At 52.2% G+C, this 22461-nt stretch overlaps 2 protein-coding genes and 2 non-coding genes across 6 annotated transcripts; 3 read left to right on the top strand and 1 right to left on the bottom strand.

The window, feature by feature from the left end:
• The first annotated feature begins 1151 nt into the window (after nt 1-1151).
• TRNAY-GUA lies at nt 1152-1241 on the top strand. Its single transcript is given in 2 exon segments — nt 1152-1188; nt 1206-1241. It is a non-coding gene; the product is annotated as a tRNA-Tyr (tRNA).
• Nucleotides 1242-1580: 339 nt separating this feature from the next.
• TRNAA-AGC lies at nt 1581-1653 on the top strand. Its single transcript has one exon. It is a non-coding gene; the product is annotated as a tRNA-Ala (tRNA).
• A 376-nt stretch (nt 1654-2029) lies between these two features.
• AGBL5 (AGBL carboxypeptidase 5) lies at nt 2030-20140 on the top strand. 3 transcript variants are annotated; one of them, XM_043604329.1, is made up of 16 exons: nt 2030-2176; nt 3286-3545; nt 3795-3966; nt 4286-4449; nt 5013-5190; nt 5436-5614; nt 6043-6499; nt 6988-7157; nt 7490-7625; nt 8288-8490; nt 9118-9332; nt 16944-17099; nt 18169-18281; nt 18575-18621; nt 19113-19243; nt 19600-19716. In XM_043604329.1, the coding sequence occupies exons 2-15, from the start codon at nt 3331-3333 to the stop codon at nt 19159-19161; spliced, it is 2454 nt and encodes an 817-aa protein (XP_043460264.1). In that variant the 5' UTR covers nt 2030-2176; nt 3286-3330; the 3' UTR covers nt 19162-19243; nt 19600-19716. The 3 variants fall into 3 exon arrangements, with proteins under 3 accessions (XP_043460264.1, XP_043460263.1, XP_043460265.1); XM_043604328.1 differs by lacking the exon at nt 18575-18621 and having other exon boundaries at nt 2032-2176; nt 19600-20140; XM_043604330.1 differs by lacking the exons at nt 16944-17099; nt 18169-18281; nt 18575-18621; nt 19113-19243; nt 19600-19716 and adding an exon at nt 10714-11841 and having other exon boundaries at nt 2034-2176.
• On the bottom strand, nt 20012-21276 carry OST4 (oligosaccharyltransferase complex subunit 4, non-catalytic). Its single transcript, XM_043604331.1, has 3 exons — nt 21144-21276; nt 20883-21020; nt 20012-20240 (listed from the first exon to the last, which is right to left on the bottom strand). The coding sequence occupies exon 2, from the start codon at nt 21017-21019 to the stop codon at nt 20906-20908; it is 114 nt and encodes a 37-aa protein (XP_043460266.1). The 5' UTR covers nt 21020; nt 21144-21276; the 3' UTR covers nt 20012-20240; nt 20883-20905.
• Between the last annotated feature and the right edge of the window lie 1185 nt (nt 21277-22461).

The following is a 22461-nucleotide window of genomic DNA, read 5'->3' as shown; positions in this document are numbered from 1 at the left end:
AATGGGCACACTAAAGACTGAGCCAAGAAAACTGCCCAAATTAACATTCTCGGACACAGTGGTAGCATTTAAAGCAGCAGAATGAAGCTAAACTAAGAAATCGGTGGGGAGATGTTAACCTCCTGCTTCGTGGGTGGGCGCGAGTGAAAGCCCTGTGTGCTCAGTGACATCAGAGACCTCGGATTTAAAGTGTAGGGCTGCAACGGGTCCTAAAACCATCACTGGACCTGGATTTGCCCGGGGCGACTGTGACTCCAGGTAGCCCAGGCCGGAGAGCTGGAAATGGTCCAGGTCTTCCCACACAGGCACTCCGCCAGACCACCAAGCAAGGCTTCGTAGGGGAGGTGGGTTTTAGGTTGGCTTCAAAGCCCCCGGAAATTCTGGTGGGCAAAGGATTGTAGGCTGGCATTCCAGGCCCTTGGAAAGAGGCGCGGAGGTGTGACGAGATAGGGGCAGGGGCGGACGGGTGGACTTGGCCTCGCCCAGGGCCCCCTCCGCGCTTGCGGCCAGGCCGGAATCGCAGGCTTTCTGCGCCGCGGGACGGTGCGCTGTCCTGCACACAGCGCACAGCTCTGTGGTTTGCATGTTTCATGCTCCAGCCAGAACGAATAAATCCTGACAAAACGTTGGTTAACTGACCTAATGAATGTCCTTCATATCAGGAGAGCAGTAGGATTTTACCGGCGCCCCAAGACACCCAAGGGAAATCTGGAGCAAATAGCGAAAGTAAGCCCTCGGCTTTGCAAACTGGACTTGCGCCTTGCAACTGCAGAGCACAGGTGCGTGCCCGCCGCGCACGGGAAATGCGCCCAGCGGCCCAAGGTTGTGAGCAGGATCTCAAAGCGTCCTCAATCCTATAAAAGCCACGGGGGGTGAGGAGATGTGGCTTTTTTGTTTGTTTGTTTTGTAAAAAACGGAAATGGAAGGTAAGTGTATTGCCCATTTCCTTTGTCCAGAGTTGGGAAGCAGGTTCTTTGCCCGAACTTGTTTCCGGCTTCCTTTGTTTCTGTGCGGCTTGGAGGGACTCGGCAGGAGAGCTCCTTTTATAAAGCGGGGTGGGGAGCTTTCCCCCAAATCTTCTAGGTCTTGTCAGAGTAATGTGGCGTTGGTAAGCATTAGGGAGGAATTGGCAGGCGCCAGAGACAGCGGAGCCTTCGATAGCTCAGTTGGTAGAGCGGAGGACTGTAGTGGTACGAGTTGCGGCAATCCTTAGGTCGCTGGTTCGATTCCGGCTCGAAGGACTTCGTACAATCTTTTTAGCTTCCAACTCAAGCCAATCAAGTCGTAGGGAGAAAGTTTCACTCAGAGGCCCGCTGTGGATTTGCAGGAGCACGGCAGATGTTCGGTGAAACACATGTGCAGTAAGTAATCAGTGTACGATCCAACCCTCTTCTGTGTTAAATGCGAAGATATGTTATTACTATTGCTTACGTGTGATTATTATATGCCTTCTTTTAAAAATCTTGCCCACGATCCCCCTGTACACTACTAGATAAAGGTTTTGAATTACGGTCGGTCCTCGGGTCAGCGGCCAGCCTAGAACAGCCTGTAAGGCAAAAGGAAGAGAGGCGGCAGCAGGCGGGGGATTAGCTCAAATGGTAGAGCGCTCGCTTAGCATGCGAGAGGTAGCGGGATCGATGCCCGCATCCTCCACTGAGGCTTTTTGCCCCTTGTATCAGTATCAGAGGATTCCTGAAGGGCGGGAGATCCGCTGACCCAGGAAGGTATTTTGTAATACACAGAAGAGCGCGGTGCGCAATGATTAGCTTCGCACATCGTCCTTTTATTTTGCAGGTGAGTCTTTCGGTTTATTTCTTGGTCACTTTTGTCTTGCCCTCCTCCCAGCGGGCAGGCCGTTAACCGTCTTCTGAGAAGACCCCGGTGGAACCCTCTGGCCGGATCTGCCAGCCGAGCCCCCAAAAGCCACTGGCTCAGGTACCCGCTAACGTGCGAGGGAACCCCTGCGTGCTGACCAATGGCAGCGAGCCTTACTGGGCGGGTAGCCAGCTGTATCAGCGGCCAATAGGCGAGAGACTTCTTGTTTCCTGGCAGAGCGGGGTCCCGGCACCGCGGCGCTCGGGTTTTGTTTGGGTCCTGGGTGGAGGACCCGGGTGCCGGGGCCCGAGGTGGCGCCTCGCTAGCGGGAGAGGGAGCGGGATCGCCGGCCCCGAGAGAGGTGAGGGGCGCTGCGTGGAGCGCGGGCCCCGCCGGCCCCGGCCCCGCCCCCTTCTCAGCCCCTTTCAGCCCGGAGCCCCTCTGGAATGCCACCCCGCCCCACGGCCCGGCCCGGCCGACCCCCCCCCCCCCGCCCCACTCCCACGCCCGCACCTCTGACCCCCCCAGTCCCTGCCCCGACTGTGAGACCCTGTCGTCCATTCATGCCTCCGAACCCCGCCCTGCCCAGGGCGAGCTCGGTCGGTGTGAGGTGAGGGTCTGTCAGAGTCGAGGGTCGAGAATCACCCCCTACCCCCAAGTGGGTCTCTACCAGCCACGTTTTTAGAGGTGCTCAGCATACCCATCACTTACCCACAACTATTGCCAGCGTAGCTTTTTCAGGGACTCCAGTGCTTTGCAGGGCGGGAGGGGGCTGGAGACAGACCCATGCCCTAACTGGCATTGAGCTACAGTTTCCAGGTGAGCAGGTGGCTTCTGCCTTGTTTCTTTTGACTTGGCAAAGGCCACGTTTTCTAGGCATAGAGTAGTGACAAAAAAGGAAGAACTAGCCCTTCCAAGGGTTCAGGGGAGGCACAGACGAATGCCTGGTCAGGACTTGTGAGGACAGAGGAGTGGAGAGAAGCAGCTGCCCATTTAAACTTAGAATCTTGGCTCTCTCCGCTGCTCTGCTCTGCTGGAGATCGGAGAGCCAGTCTAGGAACAAGAGATCCAGAACGGCCCCTTTTTCAAGACGGCCACGTGCTGTGGTGGGTGTATCTGGGTAGGTTTGAGAAATCTGACCTCTCCAATGTTATTCTCCAGTCTTTTGCAAAAAAGCTTGGACTCTAGCGTTTCTCAACATTAGTTAAGCCATGGAGTACTTCATTTGGGGTAAGCCAAGATGTAGTAAAATGGGGTCCTTTTAGGTCAGTTCTAGCCCTTTGTGTGGCATTAGACAACTGCTTTCTCTTAGCCTTTGCTAGAAGGCCACTTCTGCCTTTTCTGAGGTGGAAAGAGCCTCTTGTTTCTTAGGGCATTTCCCAAGAAGAGCTTTCATTGATCAGGAGATACCCAAAAACCTTGTTTTCATTTTTCTTCCTTCTTCCTACGCCACCCCCCACTCTCCCCCAGCTCTCAGGGCCAGAGTGGGCAGGAGGATGCTTTCCCAGCCTCACCATGGAGCTGCGCTGTGGGGGATTGCTGTTCAGTTCTCGCTTTGATTCAGGGAACCTAGCCCACGTGGAGAAGGTGGAATCTGTGTCTAGTGACGGGGAAGGAGCAGCAGGTGGGGCATCAGCCCCCACCGGTAGCATCGCCTCTTCTCCTGACTACGAGTTCAACGTGTGGACCCGACCGGACTGTGCTGAAACGGAGTTTGAGAATGGGAACAGGTAAGGGGGAAAGAGGGGAGGGTGGAAGAAGGACAAGAGAGGAGGTGGCCAAGGCCCCAAATGCAGGCTCGTTTCGCTGTCTTACAGTCCATACCGTCAGTACCCTTCCTCTCCCTCCCCTCCTCCCTCCTCCCTCGCCGCCTCTGTACCGAACAGGCCTTTCCCAATCTTGCTCGCTCCAGCTGTTTCACGTAGCCTGTCTCCAGCCCTCAGTATATAATGACCTATTCCTCCTCCTCTGGCCCTCAGGTCATGGTTCTACTTCAGTGTCCGGGGAGGAACTCCAGGGAAACTCATCAAGATCAACATTATGAACATGAATAAGCAAAGCAAGCTATACTCCCAGGGCATGGCCCCCTTTGTGCGCACACTCCCCACCCGGCCACGCTGGGAACGCATTCGAGATCGGCCCACCTTTGAGGTAAGTTCTCCATGAGGGAGACAGACAGACTTGGGTGCTAAAAGCAGAAGAGGGAAAGAAGAGAGGAGTTACCCTCGATACAGAGTACCAGGCAGGTGGGACGCCAGGTTTTGGTATCAGCTTTCCCTCTAGTGCTAGCTGGAGTCCAAGATAAGCCCCTGCTTCAGGAAGCCCAGAAGGAGCCGACTGTCATATGGAAAGTCCCAGAGGGAGGGAAGTCGGGCATTGTGTTGAGGGTGTAAGGTCAGTTCTTGGCGATCCCAATAGGATCTTAGTTCTCACACCAACAGCCCCTCCCTCTTCCTCCTCTGCTCCTCAGATGACAGAGACGCAGTTTGTGTTATCCTTTGTCCACCGTTTCGTGGAGGGCCGTGGGGCCACCACCTTCTTCGCCTTCTGCTACCCCTTCTCCTACAGTGACTGCCAGGACTTGCTAAACCAGCTAGACCAGCGCTTTCTGGAGAACCACCCTACCCATAGCAGGTGCCAACCCCATCCTTACTCCTGCCACCCAGTCCTCGACCAGGCACCGCCTCTGCTACTTCTGGAACTTGCCCCAGGAGCCCCGAACCAAAATGTCACCCGTTCTTTTTCTGTGCAGAGTGTGGGACTTTGGGTACCTTTGACCAATATGTTTCTGTGTGACCATGACCTCAGCCTACCGCTACCTGCATTCTACTCACCCATCTGCCCAGTTCAAGCCTCTTAATATCCCAGCTCCCATCAGTTGCCCAGAACTTAGCCCCGCCATTGCCCAACACACCTTTTTTTCTGTCCCGGCAGAGGGTGAGTCTGTGTACGAAGTCATCACATAGTAGAGAGCCATAAACTGGGGAGAAAACAATAAGTTCATCCCGTCTTGTATTCTGCATTCTACTAATTCAGACGACCCAAATCCTCAGCCTCTTTTAACACTCTGAGGGACTCTAAGGCCCCAAAGGTTAGCGTGAAAGACCAGATCCTACAAATCCTAGGCCGGGGATGAGGCTCACCTCTTGCTAGGACTTTAGGGACTTCTCGTGGCTTAATCGTTTTTATCCCCATAGCCCCCTGGACACCATTTACTACCACCGTGAGATCCTTTGCTATTCTTTGGATGGACTTCGTGTAGATCTGTTAACGATCACTTCCTGCCATGGGCTTCGAGAAGATCGAGAGCCCCGTCTAGAGCAGCTATTTCCTGATACCGGCACCCCCCGACCCTTCCGTTTCACAGGCAAGAGGGTGAGTGGGAACAGCATAAAGGTAGCACCTTGGCCTTTCCCTAGCTCCAAGCCCTGTGGATAGCTTAAGGCCATGTTACCTCTGGGAGTTGTGGCCGCATTGGGAGGCAAGCAGGGCTGCTCCCAGCTCTACTTGCAGACTCAGCCAGCTGCAAATCCAGTGGCTCTTCCTGCCCGCCCCCCATTTACTGTTAGAGTGGATGTACCAGGTAACTGGCCTAATGACCGCTCTCCTCTCCACCTCAGATATTCTTCTTAAGCAGTAGGGTACACCCTGGGGAGACTCCATCTAGCTTTGTCTTCAATGGCTTTCTGGACTTCATCCTTCGACCTGATGACCCCCGGGCCCAAACCCTGCGTCGCCTCTTTGTCTTTAAGCTGATTCCCATGTTGAACCCCGACGGTGTGGTCCGGGGCCACTACCGGTAAGCAGCCTCCCCAGCCTGTCAGGATTGTTCCCGGTCCCCTTCGTGTCCTCCACCTCCGTGAAATACTATCAGCCTCTCCTTTAACTTCTCCTGCATTCCCAGTCCTCTTGTACCCGAATAAGGGCAAGCCCATCTCGTTGTCCAGGGACCAGAGAAGGAATGTGGCACATCTAGCGGCGCTCTCTGGAAGGAGCAGAGTTAGAATAACCGCAGGTCCCTCTGGGTAGAGGGAGCCGTGCTTAGTCTCTGTGGTCGGGGGGACAGCCCACCAAGGAGAGGGCCTGTTCTCAATCCTTTCCTTCCTAATGCAACCTGGGCCTCTCATTTTGCAAGTCAGTCTCCCCCAGGCCCCCTTTCATCCACTCTCATGTCTCCTTCACCGGCTCAGCGCTCTAGACCCTGCTTCAGTCTCTGTTTTCCTATAGCACAGACTCGCGTGGAGTGAACCTGAACCGTCAGTACCTGAAGCCCGATGCAGTCCTGCACCCAGCCATCTACGGGGCCAAAGCTGTGCTTCTCTACCACCACGTGCACTCCAGACTGAACTCCCAGGGTCCCTCTGAGCACCAGCACAGTCCCCAGCTCCCTCCTGATGCTCCCCTTTCTGACCTCGAGAAAACCAACAATATCCAAAATGAAGCTCACCTTGGGCACGCGTCTGACGGGGATGACCCTGAAGGCTGGACACAGACCAAGTCGGCAGAACAGAAGCCCGGCGGTGTGTGGATTATGCCACAACGGTCCGCGGAGGTTGAGCAGCCGGCCCCCGACACCATCCCCCCTAAAGAGAGTGGCGTCGCTTACTATGTGGACCTGCACGGACATGCTTCCAAAAGGGGCTGCTTCATGTATGGAAACAGCTTTAGTGATGAGAGCACCCAGGTAGGAATCCAGAGTGCCACGTGAGTGTGGGAAGTGTTGCAGGTCAGGAGATACAGGTTAGGCCAAGGACAAAGGGAAGGTGGTCTTGTGACAGGAAGGCCTGTGGCTGCAAGAGGTATTCTACCTCCAAACAAGCTTCAAAGGGCCAAAGGGGGATGGCACTGGGGCTTTGTGTCTCAGTCTTTACATCATCATGACCTTTGAACGAAGACCAAGCTGTCAGCATCGTGGTGTTTATTCTACAGTTTGGGAAATCAGGGGAAAAGGAAAAGTTTGCATTGTGGGAGAGACGAAGCTAAGAGCTTAAAAAGAGATAGAACTGTACCTTTCCAACACCTGGAAATAAGGTCAAGCACACAGTGACATTTTCAAAAAACACGGTATCTGCCGTGTATTTAGTCACATGGCCCCCTGCTTGCCATCTGTTCCTTGCCCGTTCCTTCTTTCTGTCTGTCTCTCCTGAATTGCCTTTTTCCTCCCTCACACAGGTGGAAAACATGCTGTATCCAAAGCTCATCTCCTTGAACTCAGCACACTTCGACTTCCAGGGTTGCAATTTCTCAGAGAAGAACATGTATGCCCGAGACCGCAGAGATGGCCAGTCTAAGGAGGGAAGCGGCCGGGTTGCAATCTACAAAGCCTCAGGGATAATCCACAGGTTGGGGGGAAACTGGGATATAGCTGATGAAGTAACTTCCTTAAAGAAAACAATACCCAGTCTAAGTTGTTTGAGGGGCAAGGGACGGCCCAAATCTTCTCAAAAGACAGGCTCCCCATTAGCATTACTGTCTTTGGCCTGAGAGTCTGACTTTTTGGGACTTCTCGGGTACATGATATAGTGCCGAGGTCAATTGCTAGTTCCTAAGGATTAGCACTTTGTTTGTATCCACTGTTTTCCAAGTGATTATTTCTTAGACCACCTAGGCTGTCCCCCATGGTTCTGTCCTGATTTTTCCGGGCAGGACACTAATAAAGGTCTCTGTGTCTTAGCTACACACTTGAATGCAACTACAACACCGGACGCTCAGTTAACAGCATCCCTGCCGCCTGCCATGACAACGGGCGGGCCAGCCCCCCTCCCCCGCCGGCTTTCCCCTCCAGATACACTGTGGAACTGTTTGAACAGGTATGAATACAGGGGATACTGGGGAAGAGGGGAACCCCAAAGTCTGGAATGGTCTTCACTCCTGCTGCCTAAGGCCCTCTGAAGAGAGGCTCACCACCGTCACCATCTCACCACTGTGGTTATTTTCTGCAGTTAACATAGGGGCAGGCCCCTGACTCTGATGGGATTGGGACGATGAGTAGGCACGATTTCTGACCTCATACCACAGAGAATCCCCAGCACATCTGAGTCAGATTCTTTGCGTCTTAAGCTGGTCTTCTTCCTTCTATTGGGTTTGTTCACTCCTACCTAGGCTTAAAAGCACCACCTCTGCAGTGGTCTTTGAGGACCCCAGGGTCCTAGAGCACGCGAGAGAAGGAGAAAGAGCTGCAGGTTATAGAAGAGATTGAAACGCCTTCTCCTGCTGGGAGAATGCCTTCCTGGTGCCAGCCAGAAAGCCCACTTGCTCTTGCCCATAAAGGATGAGGGTCCCAAAATGAGCAACGGTTTAGGGAACGGCTTTAAATCTGCCGAGATAAATAGCCCTGGCACAAAATATAGCCTGCCCGCTGAGGAAATTTGGGGCCGGGCCTCCCCTTCCACTGTGCTGTGCCACCCCCTCCCCAACATAGCAGCCTGGGTTGGAAGTCCCAGATGCTGAGCCAAACTGGACTACCCCACAGGTGGGACGAGCTATGGCCGTTGCAGCTCTGGACATGGCAGAATGCAATCCATGGCCCCGAATTGTACTGTCAGAGCACAGCAGCCTCACGAACCTCCGCGCCTGGATGCTAAAACACGTGCGCAGCAGCCGCGGCCTGAGCAGCACTGTGAACGTGGGTGTCAACAAGAAGAGAGGCTCTCGAACTCCACCCAAAAGTAACAAGTAAGACCCACAGGGTGGAAGGAGGAAAGGGTATGAAAGTGGAACAGGGCTTTAGAGCAAGGAGTTCCAGGAGGTTTGTGTTCCTCCCCTATCCAAAAGGACCACATGGTGAGTATTTTCAGAGCAAGTTAAAATTGGTAAGATTAGTACATTTTTTTGAAAATGGGATCCTCTTCCCTCTTCCCTGGAGCTACAGACTTTCTAGGCATCTGGAAACCAGGCCAAGGGATTCCCTGCTCCAGAGCCCGGCACAAAATTAAATTTAATTGTGGTGGGGGTAAGGGCAGGTCTCGGTTTCCAGGGGTTGGGAATGACCGAGAGGTCCAAGGGAATAAGGGGGGAATTCACTAAGTTAAGCTGCTCCGAGACAGCCCCGCAGCCCTTAGTATGTTTTCTGCAGGAGCATGTATTTGCGAACAAGGGCTCCCAGGCATCCTGAGATCAGCTGGTATGGCCCAGGTTAGATACCCCATCTGTGGACACAGATCCCTCCCTTTTCCCTTGCAGTGAGCGCCTTTGCCTTTTTCACCCAAGGTGAAGCTTTCCTGAGCATCAGACCTCAGGGAAAGCCTTGGGACACAACCTCCCCGGCCCAGGGCTAACTGGCATCTGCTTGCTTCTTTGCAGCGGCTTGCCTGTTTCCTGCTCTGAAAATCCCTTGAGCCGTGCACGCAGTTTTAGCACTGGCACAAGTGCCGGTGGCAGCAGCAGCAGCCAGCAAAACTCTCCACAGATGAAGAACTCCCCCAGCTTTCCTTTCCATGGCAGTCGGCCCACAGGGCTGCCAGGCCTGGGCTCTAGCACTCAAAAGGTCAGCCACCGGGTGCTGGGCCCCGTCAGAGGTAAGCCAGTCTGGGAGCCCCTGCAACAGGTGTTCAGTTGTTTGGGGAATTGCTGGGGGAAATGAGAGCTTGAAGATACACACTCTTGGCTGGGACCAAGGGGTGAATCAATAAAAGTAGTTTATAGCAGAATCTGCAGCCTCTCCTGCGACCTTGGTGTTCCCTGCGCCATGAGCCCCAGAGCAGTACTGTGTGTGGCACAGGCGGGAGTCCTGGGTACCTGGGCTTCAGCACATGCTGGGAAGCAGGGGGATTTCCAAGAACAAAACACTAGCTGCAACAGGGCCACACTGAAATGTGGAGCCTCCATGTCAGGAATGGTGTCAGACTGTCTTGTTAGGAGCAGTGTAAGGAAATGTCCTCACAACGCAAATTGTAGCACCGTAGAGATGGAGAATCCTATCCAAGGTCTCTATGGGATGAAACTGTTCCTGGCTTCAGAGCCTGTTCAGAAAGCAGTATCAGAAGGATTCTAAGTCTTCCAGAGAAAAACGGAACAAGTACAGACAGCTTCTGTTGGAGGCTTACAACACAACAGTCTGGCCCCTCCTAGCAGTCACCACAGCTGCTCAACTGTGCATCAGTACCCCTGGGGTTGGCTTGATGAGACCCTGCCTGATGAGAGATTCTGAGTTCAGAGGTATACCAGAAACAGATGGGTTTTTAGGGAAAAAGAAGAGGAAGAGACCGTGGAGCCATTCCTTGGGGGTGACCCAGACTTGGGTGGGGGGAGATTGTTGTAGTGCCACTTCGAGAAATACACGAAACCTCAAAGCAGTATTGTACGTGGCCTCTGGGCTGGAGACATCCTGCCAGAGTTTGGAGGCTTGTAAGCTGGAACTAAGAGGCTGGGGGTCTGCAGGCCGCAGTCCTCATTAGCACTCCCTGGTAGGGACCCAGAGGCATGCCCTGGGTCAGTGGCTGTGGGAACCTGACTGCACCCGCTGGAGCAGCCACAGGGGAGGGAGCATTGGTCCTTAGCAGCTTTGACCAGTAAGACCGTTTATCCCTCATATGCAACACAGTTCCCGCTGCTTCTATTCCGAGCCCCATTCTTTGAGATTCTCCCTTCATTTGGAGAGGATGCTTTTGTACAGCGTTGTTTGAAGGAGAGTATTAAAATAATAATGCCACGTATTTAAATAGCATTAAACAGCGAACAAAACAGTATCACATATATATATTTCATTTAGTCCTCACAAGGACCCTGTGGGGTGGATGGTATTTCCATTTCTCTGATGAGAAAACTGAGGCTGTTTAAGGGCGACTTGTCCAAGATTTCATAGCTTAATATTAAGTAGCAAAGTTATTCACTAATCATTATTCAGACTTCCTCTAATTTCTTTTCCTTTTTTCTTTCTGTTTTCTTCCTTTTTGTCAGCCTCTCATACCTCTTCACTCATAGCTCCTGGGAAGGAATGTCAGCGTCCTAAATTCCCCTTCCCTGACTACAAAAGAGAAATAGGAAAGAGTCTTCTCTAGGCCCAGGTCCTCACTGGAGGATTCTAAGCAGTTTTTCGTTCGTATTTTATTATCGTCCCCACCCCACCCCATGCAGAGTGCTGTATGAAGCTCCGTCAGTGAGAGACATGTATTCTGTGTCTTTGTTACTTCCCCAAATAACGAAGAGAAAAGGTGCATATTCAGTACTAAATACTTCCTGGTTGGCTGACTTTAAATTTAATAGGGGACACGGGACAGTGAACAACATAAAAGCACACACTCGTAAACACAGGGCACTTGGGGAGCCACCGTCATAGAACACTCAAGAGTAAGTAGCCAAAGAATGTTCAGTTGAGCGAGGATTTTGAAGAATGGATGGTAGCATATGGCTTGACAAAAACATTCCAGAGATGAGAGTGGTAGCCAGGGCCAGTGCTGCTGCGCAGAGAGGACAAGAAGCAGACAGACCTAGCTGGGGCAAAGGGCCAAGCCCTTCAGCACAGAAATTAGGTGGAGAGAGGTTGGAGGAAGAAGTTGAAATGTCTGGAAAACAAAGATGATAAGTTAACTGAGACATAGGACGACGATTGTGTGCTTCAGAGAATGGTGGGAACGAGAGATTTATGCCAGAGTGGCCTGTGAACTGTATGTATTGGGTAGGTGGGGGGAGAGGAATCCTCACAGTAATGGATACATGAGATAACTAATGGCTATACCAGGGTCTGGAAAGGAGAGAGAAATATATGTATCAGAAACAGGTAGCAGGATTCAGTGATGGTGGAAGAGAGGCAAACTAAGAGTTTCAAGGTTACAAGCCAAAGGAGAGAGTCGTGGTGATGTTAAGACATTGTTTGGAAGAAAAAGTGTTGAGTTTATCTATTTCAGACATTCTTGGATGTCATGGGCTATCTATACGGAGATGTCCTGCAGGCAGAAAAAAGAGCCAGCCTGTAGAAAAGGTGACACCAAGGTTGGATCTAGGCATCAGCCATACGCAGGTGCAGGTAAAACAAGTGAGAAGCGATGTCCCCCCAGGTAAATGAGCTAAGAAGCAGAAAAAAGGAGCTGGCGCCAGGAAGAGACACCCTGGGGGCTTGAGTAAAACTTGTAAGACCTAACAAACTATGTCTCTAAAGTCAAAGGGTTGAGAAGAGGGTTACTAATTCTATCAAACAGGAATACTGGAAGGAGGTGAAAGGTCAGAGCGCTGGAATCTTGACTCCAGGTACTACAGTTTTTGCCGCTTCATCTCCTAGAGTCTCCAATAGGACTCTAGGATTGGAGACTAGTCCCGGCTTAGGATAGGGGCCTGCGGTTTTATTTGTCCGGTTGATCTGTCCTATAGCTTTGTGCTGTTTCCTGGTTCTGCACATCCGGTTCTTTGGCCCCTGCCACATCTAGTCATACTTTGTCTTCTGACATAGGAAGAACACAGCTCCTGTATCTCTGAGACCTAACTATAAAGTGGCTATACTTTCCAAACCCAAAACTGAGATTGTGATCTGACAAAAGATTTTTTTTCTGACTTGTAAATTTAAAAGAAAGTTCCCACTGATGTATAGAAATCGTATCACACTTAACTGTATACTTAATTCATGACTATCCTTTATTGGCTAGAACAGAGCATAAGATAGGCTATCCAGAAAATTTCAGAAAAGAGCTAGGCAGCCCAGCCAGAAGCTTAAAGCAGAGGTTAGGGAACTAGTCTGGCAGGTTCTATTCTCAAGACTGGAGGATGAACATTTTAGGAGGCCAACGAGCAAGGCAACTCAGTGTGAACAGGAATGTTCCTGAGACAGGAGACTGCAAGAGCCTCCAAGGAAGCTTGACCCCACTCCCACCCCCTGACCACAGTGCCAGGAGCTTCTTTACCTAGTTGCCCCAGCTGCAAAACACCTCCTGAGCAGCACCTGCCCAGTTATGCAGCCGAGTTCCAGTTCAGCAGGCACAGAAGGGCACACAGCGTTAGCAGCAGCTGTTGCTGCAGAGGAAAGCAAGCTCACGGGAAGAGCTTATCCAGTGACCTAGTCAGGGAAGTAGGAAGTTGAAAGCCTGCAAGATACTGGTGCAAAACAGAGCTTGAAGGCAAGCCGGCTGGGGTGAGGGTGGACAAATCAACCAGCTCCACCTGTCTGTTATGTAGGGCATAGGACTAAGGTGAAGCTGGTGGGGCGCCCAGGACTCGGGGTCGGGAGTGCACCCTAGGTGTCTCATCCTAGTCCTGGCCCTGGATTCAGGCAAGTCTCACCCAGTAACTGAAACATATTCCCTGGCCCCGTGGCCTATCTGGTGGGACCCTGGGGTAAAAGACAAGGGGGCAGTGTAAAAACGGAGGCTGTCAGCTGTCATCCCACCACAGCCACCGTCCTCCCTCCCAGCTCTGGCACTTGCATCCGTAGTTACTAGAACTCTTTCCTGGCCTCTGCCATGCCATGGTTCAGCCGACGGGCTGCTTCTAGTAGAGCAGCTGAAGTCCGATGGTGAGTGGAGGTTCCTTGGAAAAGTGAGTCAGAGGACAGAGGAAGAATGCCTCCAGCACCATCACTAACTACTTTTACCTTTTTCACTGCAAACAAGTTTTGTGGTTAAGAGTAGATTAAAGCTTGAGGGCAGGAAATGTCTCCTAACACATTTACTTATTCCCTTGGTGCCTTGCATTTATTTATGATCAGTGAATACTTGTTGAATGGAAAAGACAAGAAATTGGGAGCTGAATAAATGCTTGTCTGACCTTTTCACCCCTTAGAGGGCATAAATCAGGTCTGTGATTATCCCAGGGATTCAGTACGATCTAGGGTGCTCCGTGTAGGGACAGTTCAAAGATGCCAAGTCAGTAACTGTTCCTTTAAATTTTGAGACCTTTAGAATAAACCACTCTAACTCCTACACTGGGGAGGTCAGTCCAGCTCTACCTCAGACCTTTGCCCCAGGATTATCCTACTCCCAAAATGGAATCTACAGTTGATTACCATAAAATACAATCTCACAACCTCTGGAAGCACAGCTGACTCACATATCACTCTGCACTCAGCCTCAAGCCACTGTTTCTATAGCTTAGAAGCAAGAAATAACAGCTGGGGTTCCTCCCTTAAATTTTTGTCTCAGTGGGAACTGAGTAGGCCTGGATTATACCAGGGGCCAAAAGTCAAAACATGAGAAATTGGGCTGTGTGCTCACATTGCCAAATTTACAGGGAGGCCTGGCCAGGCTTTAAGACAGTCTTTTAAGGGACACCTGGGTGGCTCAGTCAGTTGAGCATCTGACTTGATTTCAGCTCAGGTCACAATCCCAGGGTTGTGGGATCGAGCCCTACATTGGGCTCTGCACTAAATGTGGAGCCTGCTTGGGATTCTCTCTCTCTCTCTCTCTCTCTCTCTCTCTCTGCCCCACCCTCCCCCAGTGCACATTCATGCTCTCTTAAAAAAAAAAAATCGTTTAAGTGAGGGTTAAAATGCTATTTTTAAATGCCTTATCCTTTCCATATTAGGCCTCTCCTAAACCAGACTGGTCTCCTGTCCTTAAAACTCTCATTAGGGGCAGGATCCTTGAGTTGTATCTGTAGTATCTTTCCCATAATATGTACATTCACACTGACATTTTTTACATCATATGCCTGTTCTGCTTCATACCTTCCTGAGTGTTGCTCAGTTTCTTGCTACAACCTAGAAATGTCCTAAAGGCTTTCATTCACTTTCTTACTTGCTCTTTCTTACCTTTCCTGGGGTGGGTAAGGCTTCATCCTTAACATGATTTCAACATGCCTCTGTGTAGAGATACCCAGATCATCAAGAAACCCACCATTTCCATCCTTGATCAAGTTCATTTCTGCCTGCTATGCACTGTCATCTGGATATCATCCTGATATCAGTGTTTTACTGAAGAATCACTCAAGGCTAGGTTCTACAGTATTTCTGAGTCATTGGTGGTAGGTAATGCTTCAGGTTGACTGTGGCCATGAGTCTCTGACTTCTGTCCTTTCACTGTGTACCACCTCTTTAGTACCCTAAGGTCTGTTTGTTGTTGTTGCCTGTTTACTATTGACTTACAATTGACAGGTCTGGTTAGTTTTGACTCTTGGCTCTAATTGGTACTCTAATTGGTACCCAGCCCCTCAGCAAACTCTTCAAAGCTAGAGTAGCTTCTGTCCTGAAATCTCTCCCTTTCTTCTATTCCTTATTCATGTGTCAATTTTTTAAAAATTTGGTTTGGGATTTCCAGAAGTAGTCTTGTCACTGCTGACTACTGGTCATTATAGCTGGCCAAGATTAAGTTATTGTCACCTACTTCCTGAATTAGAGGTATTTTGCATCCAACACACGTTACTTTGTTAGAGGCCAAGTGGCATCCTGGGACCTCCACTGAATTCAGCTCCACAAAGCTTAATAGCTCATTCAGTCTGAGAGCATTTGGCACCTGCCATCCCTCTGTGATGAGACAGACCTGCCAAACCTGAGAGCCTCCCTACACCATCCAGTCACCGTCTGCTCTCAGAACTTGTACCGGTGAGGCTCTAGCCAGAGTGGACCAGAAAGAGCTGCCCCACGGGGAATAAGCATATGTCCTTAGACTCAGATTATTGAGCAGCCCATGGTCTATGGTGGGTGTCTGCTATTCAGGAAAACAAAACCTTTACTAGCGTCTCTGGTTTTCTAGGCAGAGTTTTGTAGGCACCAGGATATACAGACTGGTATAGACTGGAGAAAAGTCCTTACCCTCAAGAGATTCCAGTTTCAAGCAGAATACTAGTTAACAACTACTGAGTACTATGTACCAGGCATGATCATAAGCACTTGACATGTGCTAGCTTCTTGAGACAAAAACCATAAATCATTACTAGCCAAGCGAACAAAGGACAATAAAGCAAGGGAGAACAGTCAATTCTACCTGTGATGGTCAGGGAGGCTTCACAGAGGTGACATTTGAGATGGGACATGTTAAGTTGTTCAAGGTTTCACTAGAAGAGGAAACGGACATTGCAGAGGAACCACACAGCTAGCAGCTACAGGGGCTGTAGCAGAGGGTTTGAAGGATCAAGTCAGCATCCTACCAAGGATGGGCAGACTGGAACCACAGTGGGTGGAGCTCTGAATGCCACGGTAAAGGGTTTAGACTTTATCCTTTATTTTTTTAGGTTTATTTATTTTTGAGAGAGAGAGAGATGCAGACAGAGCATGAGTGAGGGAGGGACAGAGAGGGAGACACAGAATCTGAAGCACGCTCCAGGGTCTGAGCTATCAGCACAGAGCCTGATGTGGGGCTCAAACCCACAAACTGCAAGACCATGACCTGAGCCGAAGTCGGATGTTTAACTGACTGAGCCGCCCAGGCGCCCCTAGGCTTTATCCTTTAAAAGACCTTCAGTATCTCCTCCTTGCCTGAACCAAATGACTTTGATCAGGTCTAGGTTTTGGAATAATTTCTGGCACCGGTGTGAAAGATGGGACTGTAAAAGGGAACAGATTCAAGCTAGGGTGACAAGTGGGGAATTTTTTTCAGAAGCCTGAATGAGAGATAAAGACCTATAGCTGGACACAGGCCATGGCAAGGGAGAATGAAGGAGGAATCCAAGCAAAGGCAGAGGCAGAATTGTCTAGATTTGGTTAAACACAAATCTAAATATGAGGGAGGAGTCAGAAGATGAAACAGGTTTCTAGGTGGTAGGTAAGGAGAAGAAAAGGAAGGATGGAAGAGAATTAGTTTTGCTGGGGTCATGAGAGACCGCCAGGTAGAAATGCCAGTGGACCACTGAACTGTAGTTCAGGAAAGGGGGCTCCAGAGCAGCTTGGGAGTTTAGAGTATGCACAGCAGGAGGGGACCAAGGGTACAATGGGGGAGGGGCACTGGCATTTGGGGGCAGTAAGAGTAGTTGAAGAGGAGTGGTTAGAGGCAGGAGAAACCTAGGGAAGCTGTTTCAGAAGCCAAGCTCAGTAACTTCTCGGCCAGAAGAATGAACTGGCGAGCGAGCAGGGTGGTTAGCCACAGAGAGGCGGATGAGGGCTTGCTGTGTCCCGGGTAACCGGAGTAAGTATCAGAGGTCTTTCTACCCACCTTAAATTTACTTCCAGAGAGGAGTGCTGGTGTGATGACAAGTGCGAGAACCAGCAGGGCAGTGGAGTGACAGGGCCTCACTTACTTGCCCTTTTATCTCCTTGTGTCCCTTCCACTCAGAGCCCCGAAGCCAGGACAGGAGACGGCGGCAGCAGCCACTGACCCATCGCCCTACTTCAAGCGGCCTGGCCCCATCCCCAAATCCTGCTAGTTCTAGCCCAGCAGCCTCACACAACATGGGCTCCTGCCTACTCCCCAGCTCATTCAGCATATCAGGTCTGTACCTACTGCCACCGAAATCTGGGTTGGCCAGCCTCCTTCCTTCCCTACTACCCAGGGTGTAGACCAGACTCCCTGCTAGGCTTAAACCAATCCCTTCAGCTCTTCTTTCTTGACTTGATGCAGAAAGTTAATGCAGGCCTCTCCACACCGGGGGCATCCATTATCCTCCTGGATAATCCTAAACCCGTAAAGCACCCATGCTCTTGTACAGGAAGCTGGAAGTTAATGGACGTCTTTGTATAATAAAATAGCTACTGTTTCTTGAGCATCTATGTGGCAGGCACTGCTCTAAGCACGTTGTCTCACTTAATCCTCAAAGGTGAACAACCTGAATACCTGCTACTTACTCAAGCTTCCTGACTCCAGGAACTGGGCAACATTAGACAAAACTGAAGAACAAAAAAGGCAGAGGCCTTTCACCTGTCATCACAGCAAATGCTGTGTGACCGCATCATCCACATAAAACCTAGGCCACCTGCTGTCCTTTTAAGTTATACACCCAGCTGTGTAAAGGACTGGACGGGAATGATTCTTAAGACTCCAGTCCAACATCCTCTAACTCCGTCAGAGCCCACTACTCCCAACCTGTTAACGGTCTTCAGTGGGTAGCCCTTGTCAATCTATCATCTTGGGTACTGACTTATCCTTGAGCGCTTACTCATTTGGATGCGACAGGCCCTGAAGTCTATAAATTCAGAGTAGTTCAGCTTGATGGGCTGTGGCTTAAGTTGCAAGTTGCTACTCCACTCCTTGGACCCGACTAGAGCATGCCGTGCTTCTCAACCAGGGGCCATTTTACTCACTAGGGAACATGTGGCAAGGTCTGGAGACATTTTTGGTTGTTACGATGGGGAGGGAACAGAGGAAGAAGAAATGCCATCTAGTAGGTAGAGACCAGAAAGGCTATTAAACATTCTGCAATGCACAAGACAGGTCCCCACAACAAAGAATCATCCAGCCCAAAATGTCAATATTGCCAGTTTTGAGAAACCCTGTTCTAAAGGAAGTTCCCTCTTCTTCTCCACAGCTCCCTACCCTGATAGCAGTTTTCTTTGTTTCCTAGGGAGCAGCTGCTCATTCCTGTCCTCAGGCGACAAGCCAGAGGCTGTCATGGTGATTGGGAAAGGGCTGCTAGGGACTGGACCTCGGATCCCCTGTATCAGGACACGACTGCAGGTAACATTTTTGTGTCTTCCCCAAACCCCAGTGTAACAACTCTCACAGAGCCCAGCAAGGCACTGTTCGTCTGGGTAGTGGGAGGGAAAATGCTCAGCACTGCTTTACAACCTCCCCCGGCCATATCAGAGAGCTGCTCTGGTGCCCGTGCCTGTCTGTCCAGTACCCCCATCCCTCAGCCAGGTCTCTTGCTTGCTTCCAACCCGCGTCCCTGCCAGATACACCCCAACCTCAGCCTGCTAGCTTTGGCACTGCCCGCCCCTGCCCTTAGCTTCTCCTCTCTTTCTGCCCAGACCTGCCCGAGGAGAGTTCCCGCCAGGAGGGGTCCCGGATTCCCCAGGTAACACATCTGGTTGCTGCTCCTAAGAACAGCTGTGCCACCAACTCCCAATTCAGTCCAGATTTCTCATGTTAAATTGGCTAAAGCTGAGTACAGACAGAGACCGGATGCGTGAAGCCTAAGCTGCTCTGGCAGGGACTGAGGCACAGAAGGCTCTGAGAGACCCACCAATTCTCCAACCTCTTTCCAAACACTGCTTCCCTATTCAGCCAGATGTCAGCCATAATACAGCCATGGAGGTTAAATGCTAGATCCTTTTGCCTCCCCTAGTTAAGTATGACTTAGAGTGTATAGTCATAAACTGAACCTAAGAATTCTCTATTATCCTGCCTTACCCTCTCAGCTAGGGACAGTGCCCAGAAATTCAAGGTCCCAGTACCGGTGTTGACCCCTGTCCTACACTCTTATGCACGGAAACTCTAGAAGCAAACCCAGAAGCAAAAAAGTTAATGGAAGAATCCAGCCTCTCAGCCCACCCCCTATCCACACAGGCTAGGCCCAGGTTGGGCCGGGGCTCACCGCCGACTCGCAGAGGGATGAGAGGCTCTTCGGGCCCCACATCCCCTACACCCCGGACCAGGGAGAGCAGTGAGCCGGAGCCAGGACCCAGCTCTGCACCAGGGTGAGCACCCGGGTCCAGTCCCTCACCCCACCTCTCACTTCTGTCCCTTCATTCCCATTTCTGCGCACATTCAGGATCATTTTCTTCCTTCCCTAATCCCTCTGACCTCCAAAAGACTAAAGGTACTTTCATTAAGAATCTAGTCCCTGATTTTTTTCCCATCATGGCCTCAGTCTTCACTCCAAAGGACAAGAAAACAACTCCTTGTTAGGGGCTAAGGCCTAGGAGCCGCCGCATTTCAGCTTCAGCCCAAGGTGCAGTGCTCAACCCACCTATCATTACCCATCTCCCCCCTCTCATGTCCAGCCCCTGTCAGAGTTCTCACAAGCCTGATTGCTCTCTCTTCTCTGTTGCAGGCTGCCTCACGCCGGGCCCCCACGGCCCCGCTCTGCCCCTGCCTTTTCTCCTATTTCCTGTAGTCTATCTGACTCCCAGTCCCGGATATGTTACAGCGGGGGGCCTTTGGGCCACCCTGAGGTTTGTTTTGTCCCTAAATCACCCCCACTCACTGTTTCTCCCCGGGTCTGATGCCTCCACCTCCATGCCCAGGATATAGCCCCAAGATGGGGTACACAGGGAGAAATGTGCTAGCCTCCTCCCTCAGCTGTTGATTCCATGTGACAACCATAACTCCTATATGAACAGACAGTGAATACCAGCCACACTGTTCTGAGACATCCCAGAGCATCACCTTGAGACAGCACAAAGCAGAAATCTGCTACCCCATCCCTCCCTCCACAGCACAAGATTTTGGGACCACAAAAAATATATATCTATATTTTTATATTGGGGGGAGGGAGTAGAAAAAGCCCCTATACTGGGCCCTACTCAGTGGCAGCTTCTTGTTCCATAGGGTTAAGGAAGACTTTGAGGAAATAAAAGTTGTTTGGAAAAATCCAGGTGTAGTTGCTTTGTATGTTGTGATGGGTAGAGGGATGAAGTGAAGTGTGAAGGCCCCTCACACCCTCCATCTTGCCTCAGCCTATGTCCTGGAACCCTAGAAAAAAGGGGGAAAGACCCGAGGTAAGGAAAATGCTGCAGCTTTCCTCTGGGGAAATCCTTCAGGCATCCACTCCCATCCATCCTGTTCCCCCTTTACGTTTTTGACCAACACTTAAGGTTCCCCACCCTACCCCACCTTTCTTGTCTAGGGCTTGGGTCTACAGGAGCCACCCTAACTCAGTGCCTCTTGCTCCAGAATTCTACATCTTTACAACCCCCCCCCGCCTCCCCCTCCCCCCCAAATTCTGCCTAAATAAAAGCCTCAACAAGCTTGGAGAAGTGAGGACTCCTTAAGTCCCCCTTAAGTGAAGAGCCCAAATCCTCATACTTGGATGGCATCCTCAGTACCTTTACTCCTCTCTGTGTCAGTGTCTCCTAGTACCCAAAGGCCCAACTTGGGCATGGGGGTACCACGAAGACGGGGGCAGAGGAGTAGGAAAGTCACCCCCATTCTAGCAGGTAAAGGGCGGGGCACTGTAAGGCATTCCCTACTGTGTGCGGATAAAGGGGCTCAGTTCTGGACTGTATCATGCTTGGCCCGGCACTTTCTGATTTGAAGTTTCGAACCCTGCAGGCCCTGGCGCGGCCTCGCCACTCCACTCTCCGGGGGCTGGGCGCTGCAGCCCCGGACCGTTACCTGGGGCGGAGAAAGCGCCACTTTCATTCCTGCTTCTTGGGATTGTTGACGGCCACGTAGTGATAGAGAACCACAAGCAGAAAGAGCGACACGCCCAGCATGTTGGCGAAGATGGCGAGCTGCACGTCTGTGATCATCCTGCGGAGAAGAGGAGGGACTGAGCCTGGGGCTGGCGCATTCCTCGCCCAGACCGGGACCCGTTCTCGCCCCCTGGACCAGCCACCGCCGAAGCGCCGCTGAGCGCGCTTACGCGCCTCTCACCTGACCAGCTGGGCTTAACGCGGTGTGGTCTGCGCACTAGCTCCAGGTAGGAGTTCCGGCCCGGAAGTTAGTAGCGCGAGCGCAAGCCCAAACCAGGCACTTCCGGCCGTGCTGCTCGGCCGGAACGGGCTCTCTAGCCCCGCCGTCTCGCCTGCTCCCCGAGGCGCCTCGCAGGGGCGGGGTCTCGGGCGGGGCTGCGGACGGACTGCCCGCCGCAGGGGGTGGGCGAGCCGCGGGCGCGCGCCACAGGCGGGCGGAGCGCAGCTGGCCGCAGCTGGCGCAGCAGGGGACGCGGCAGAGCCGTGGCCGCCTCCCCGAAGCCCAGCAGCGGGCCGGGGCGAGGGTGCGGCGGCGTGGTAGGGTGAGAGCCTCGGCCTGACCCCTAGACTTCGACCCCGCTTCCTGCCTTGGCCCCCCGCGCTGCTGCCCACCCTCCGCTTCCCGGCTCGGCCCAGCCAGGTGCTTCCTTTGGGCCCTGCCCTCAGGGTCCCCTCCCTGGCCCCCGCGGCGGAGAGGGCGGTTAGAGGCGGTGCAGAATAGGGAGAGAGCTGGGGCGGCCGGAGGCTCCTCTCCTCGGCTCCCGCCTTTTTGCCCCACACCCGCCCAGGGGAACGATGCTGCCTGCGATCCGACCGGTGCCTCCCTTCCCCGGGCTCGCTCCCCCCACCCCACCCCCGGAGGTGGGCGTCGGAAATAGGGCGGACCCTCCCGGAATCAAAACCCAAACCGTGGGACTTGGGCCAAGTGGGAAATCACCCCCCGGATGTGAGGGAGGGAGAGTGGGAGGGAGGGCCAGGACAAGCAAGAGGGGTTGTGTGTTCTGAGCAGAGTGGATCACTGAGGAGAAAGCCGACTGTGGGTAGATGACTGAGGGTCTCTGGTGAGGGAGCGGCCCTAGAGCTCTACAGCCCTCTGCCCCAGCGAGAACCTACTCCCCACCCCACCCCCCCTCCTTGCTTTCCCTCTGCTTCACCATAAAAGGGAACGGCACCGAGCCAGGCTGGGGCCGGGGGCTGGGCTGTTACTCTGGAGCTGTCAGGGGTAATGGAAGCCAGTTGCTTTGCGGTAGAGGGGAGCCAGGGCTCAGGGGACGCCTCTGCTTCTCTGAGCCAAGGAAAACTACAGGAGCTGCTGTGGGACTGGAGCAGCTGGGGCAGGGGACCGTCTTGGTGCCTGTGTGCACCATGAGCTAGGGGCTCACTAGCCCAGAGCTGGCTTCTGAGGCCTGGGGCCATCAGCAGTGGTCCTCCATGCGCTAGCCCAGTGGCTCCGAAGGTCAGTCCCTGCCTTGAGCAGTCAGTCTGTCATTCCCCCTGGC

Source organism: Prionailurus bengalensis, chromosome A3 (genome assembly GCF_016509475.1).
Source record: "Prionailurus bengalensis isolate Pbe53 chromosome A3, Fcat_Pben_1.1_paternal_pri, whole genome shotgun sequence".
Lineage (NCBI taxonomy): Eukaryota > Metazoa > Chordata > Mammalia > Carnivora > Felidae > Prionailurus > Prionailurus bengalensis.
The sequence above is the reverse complement of the archived record's forward strand: the minus strand, read 5'-3'. Positions and strand labels throughout refer to the sequence as shown.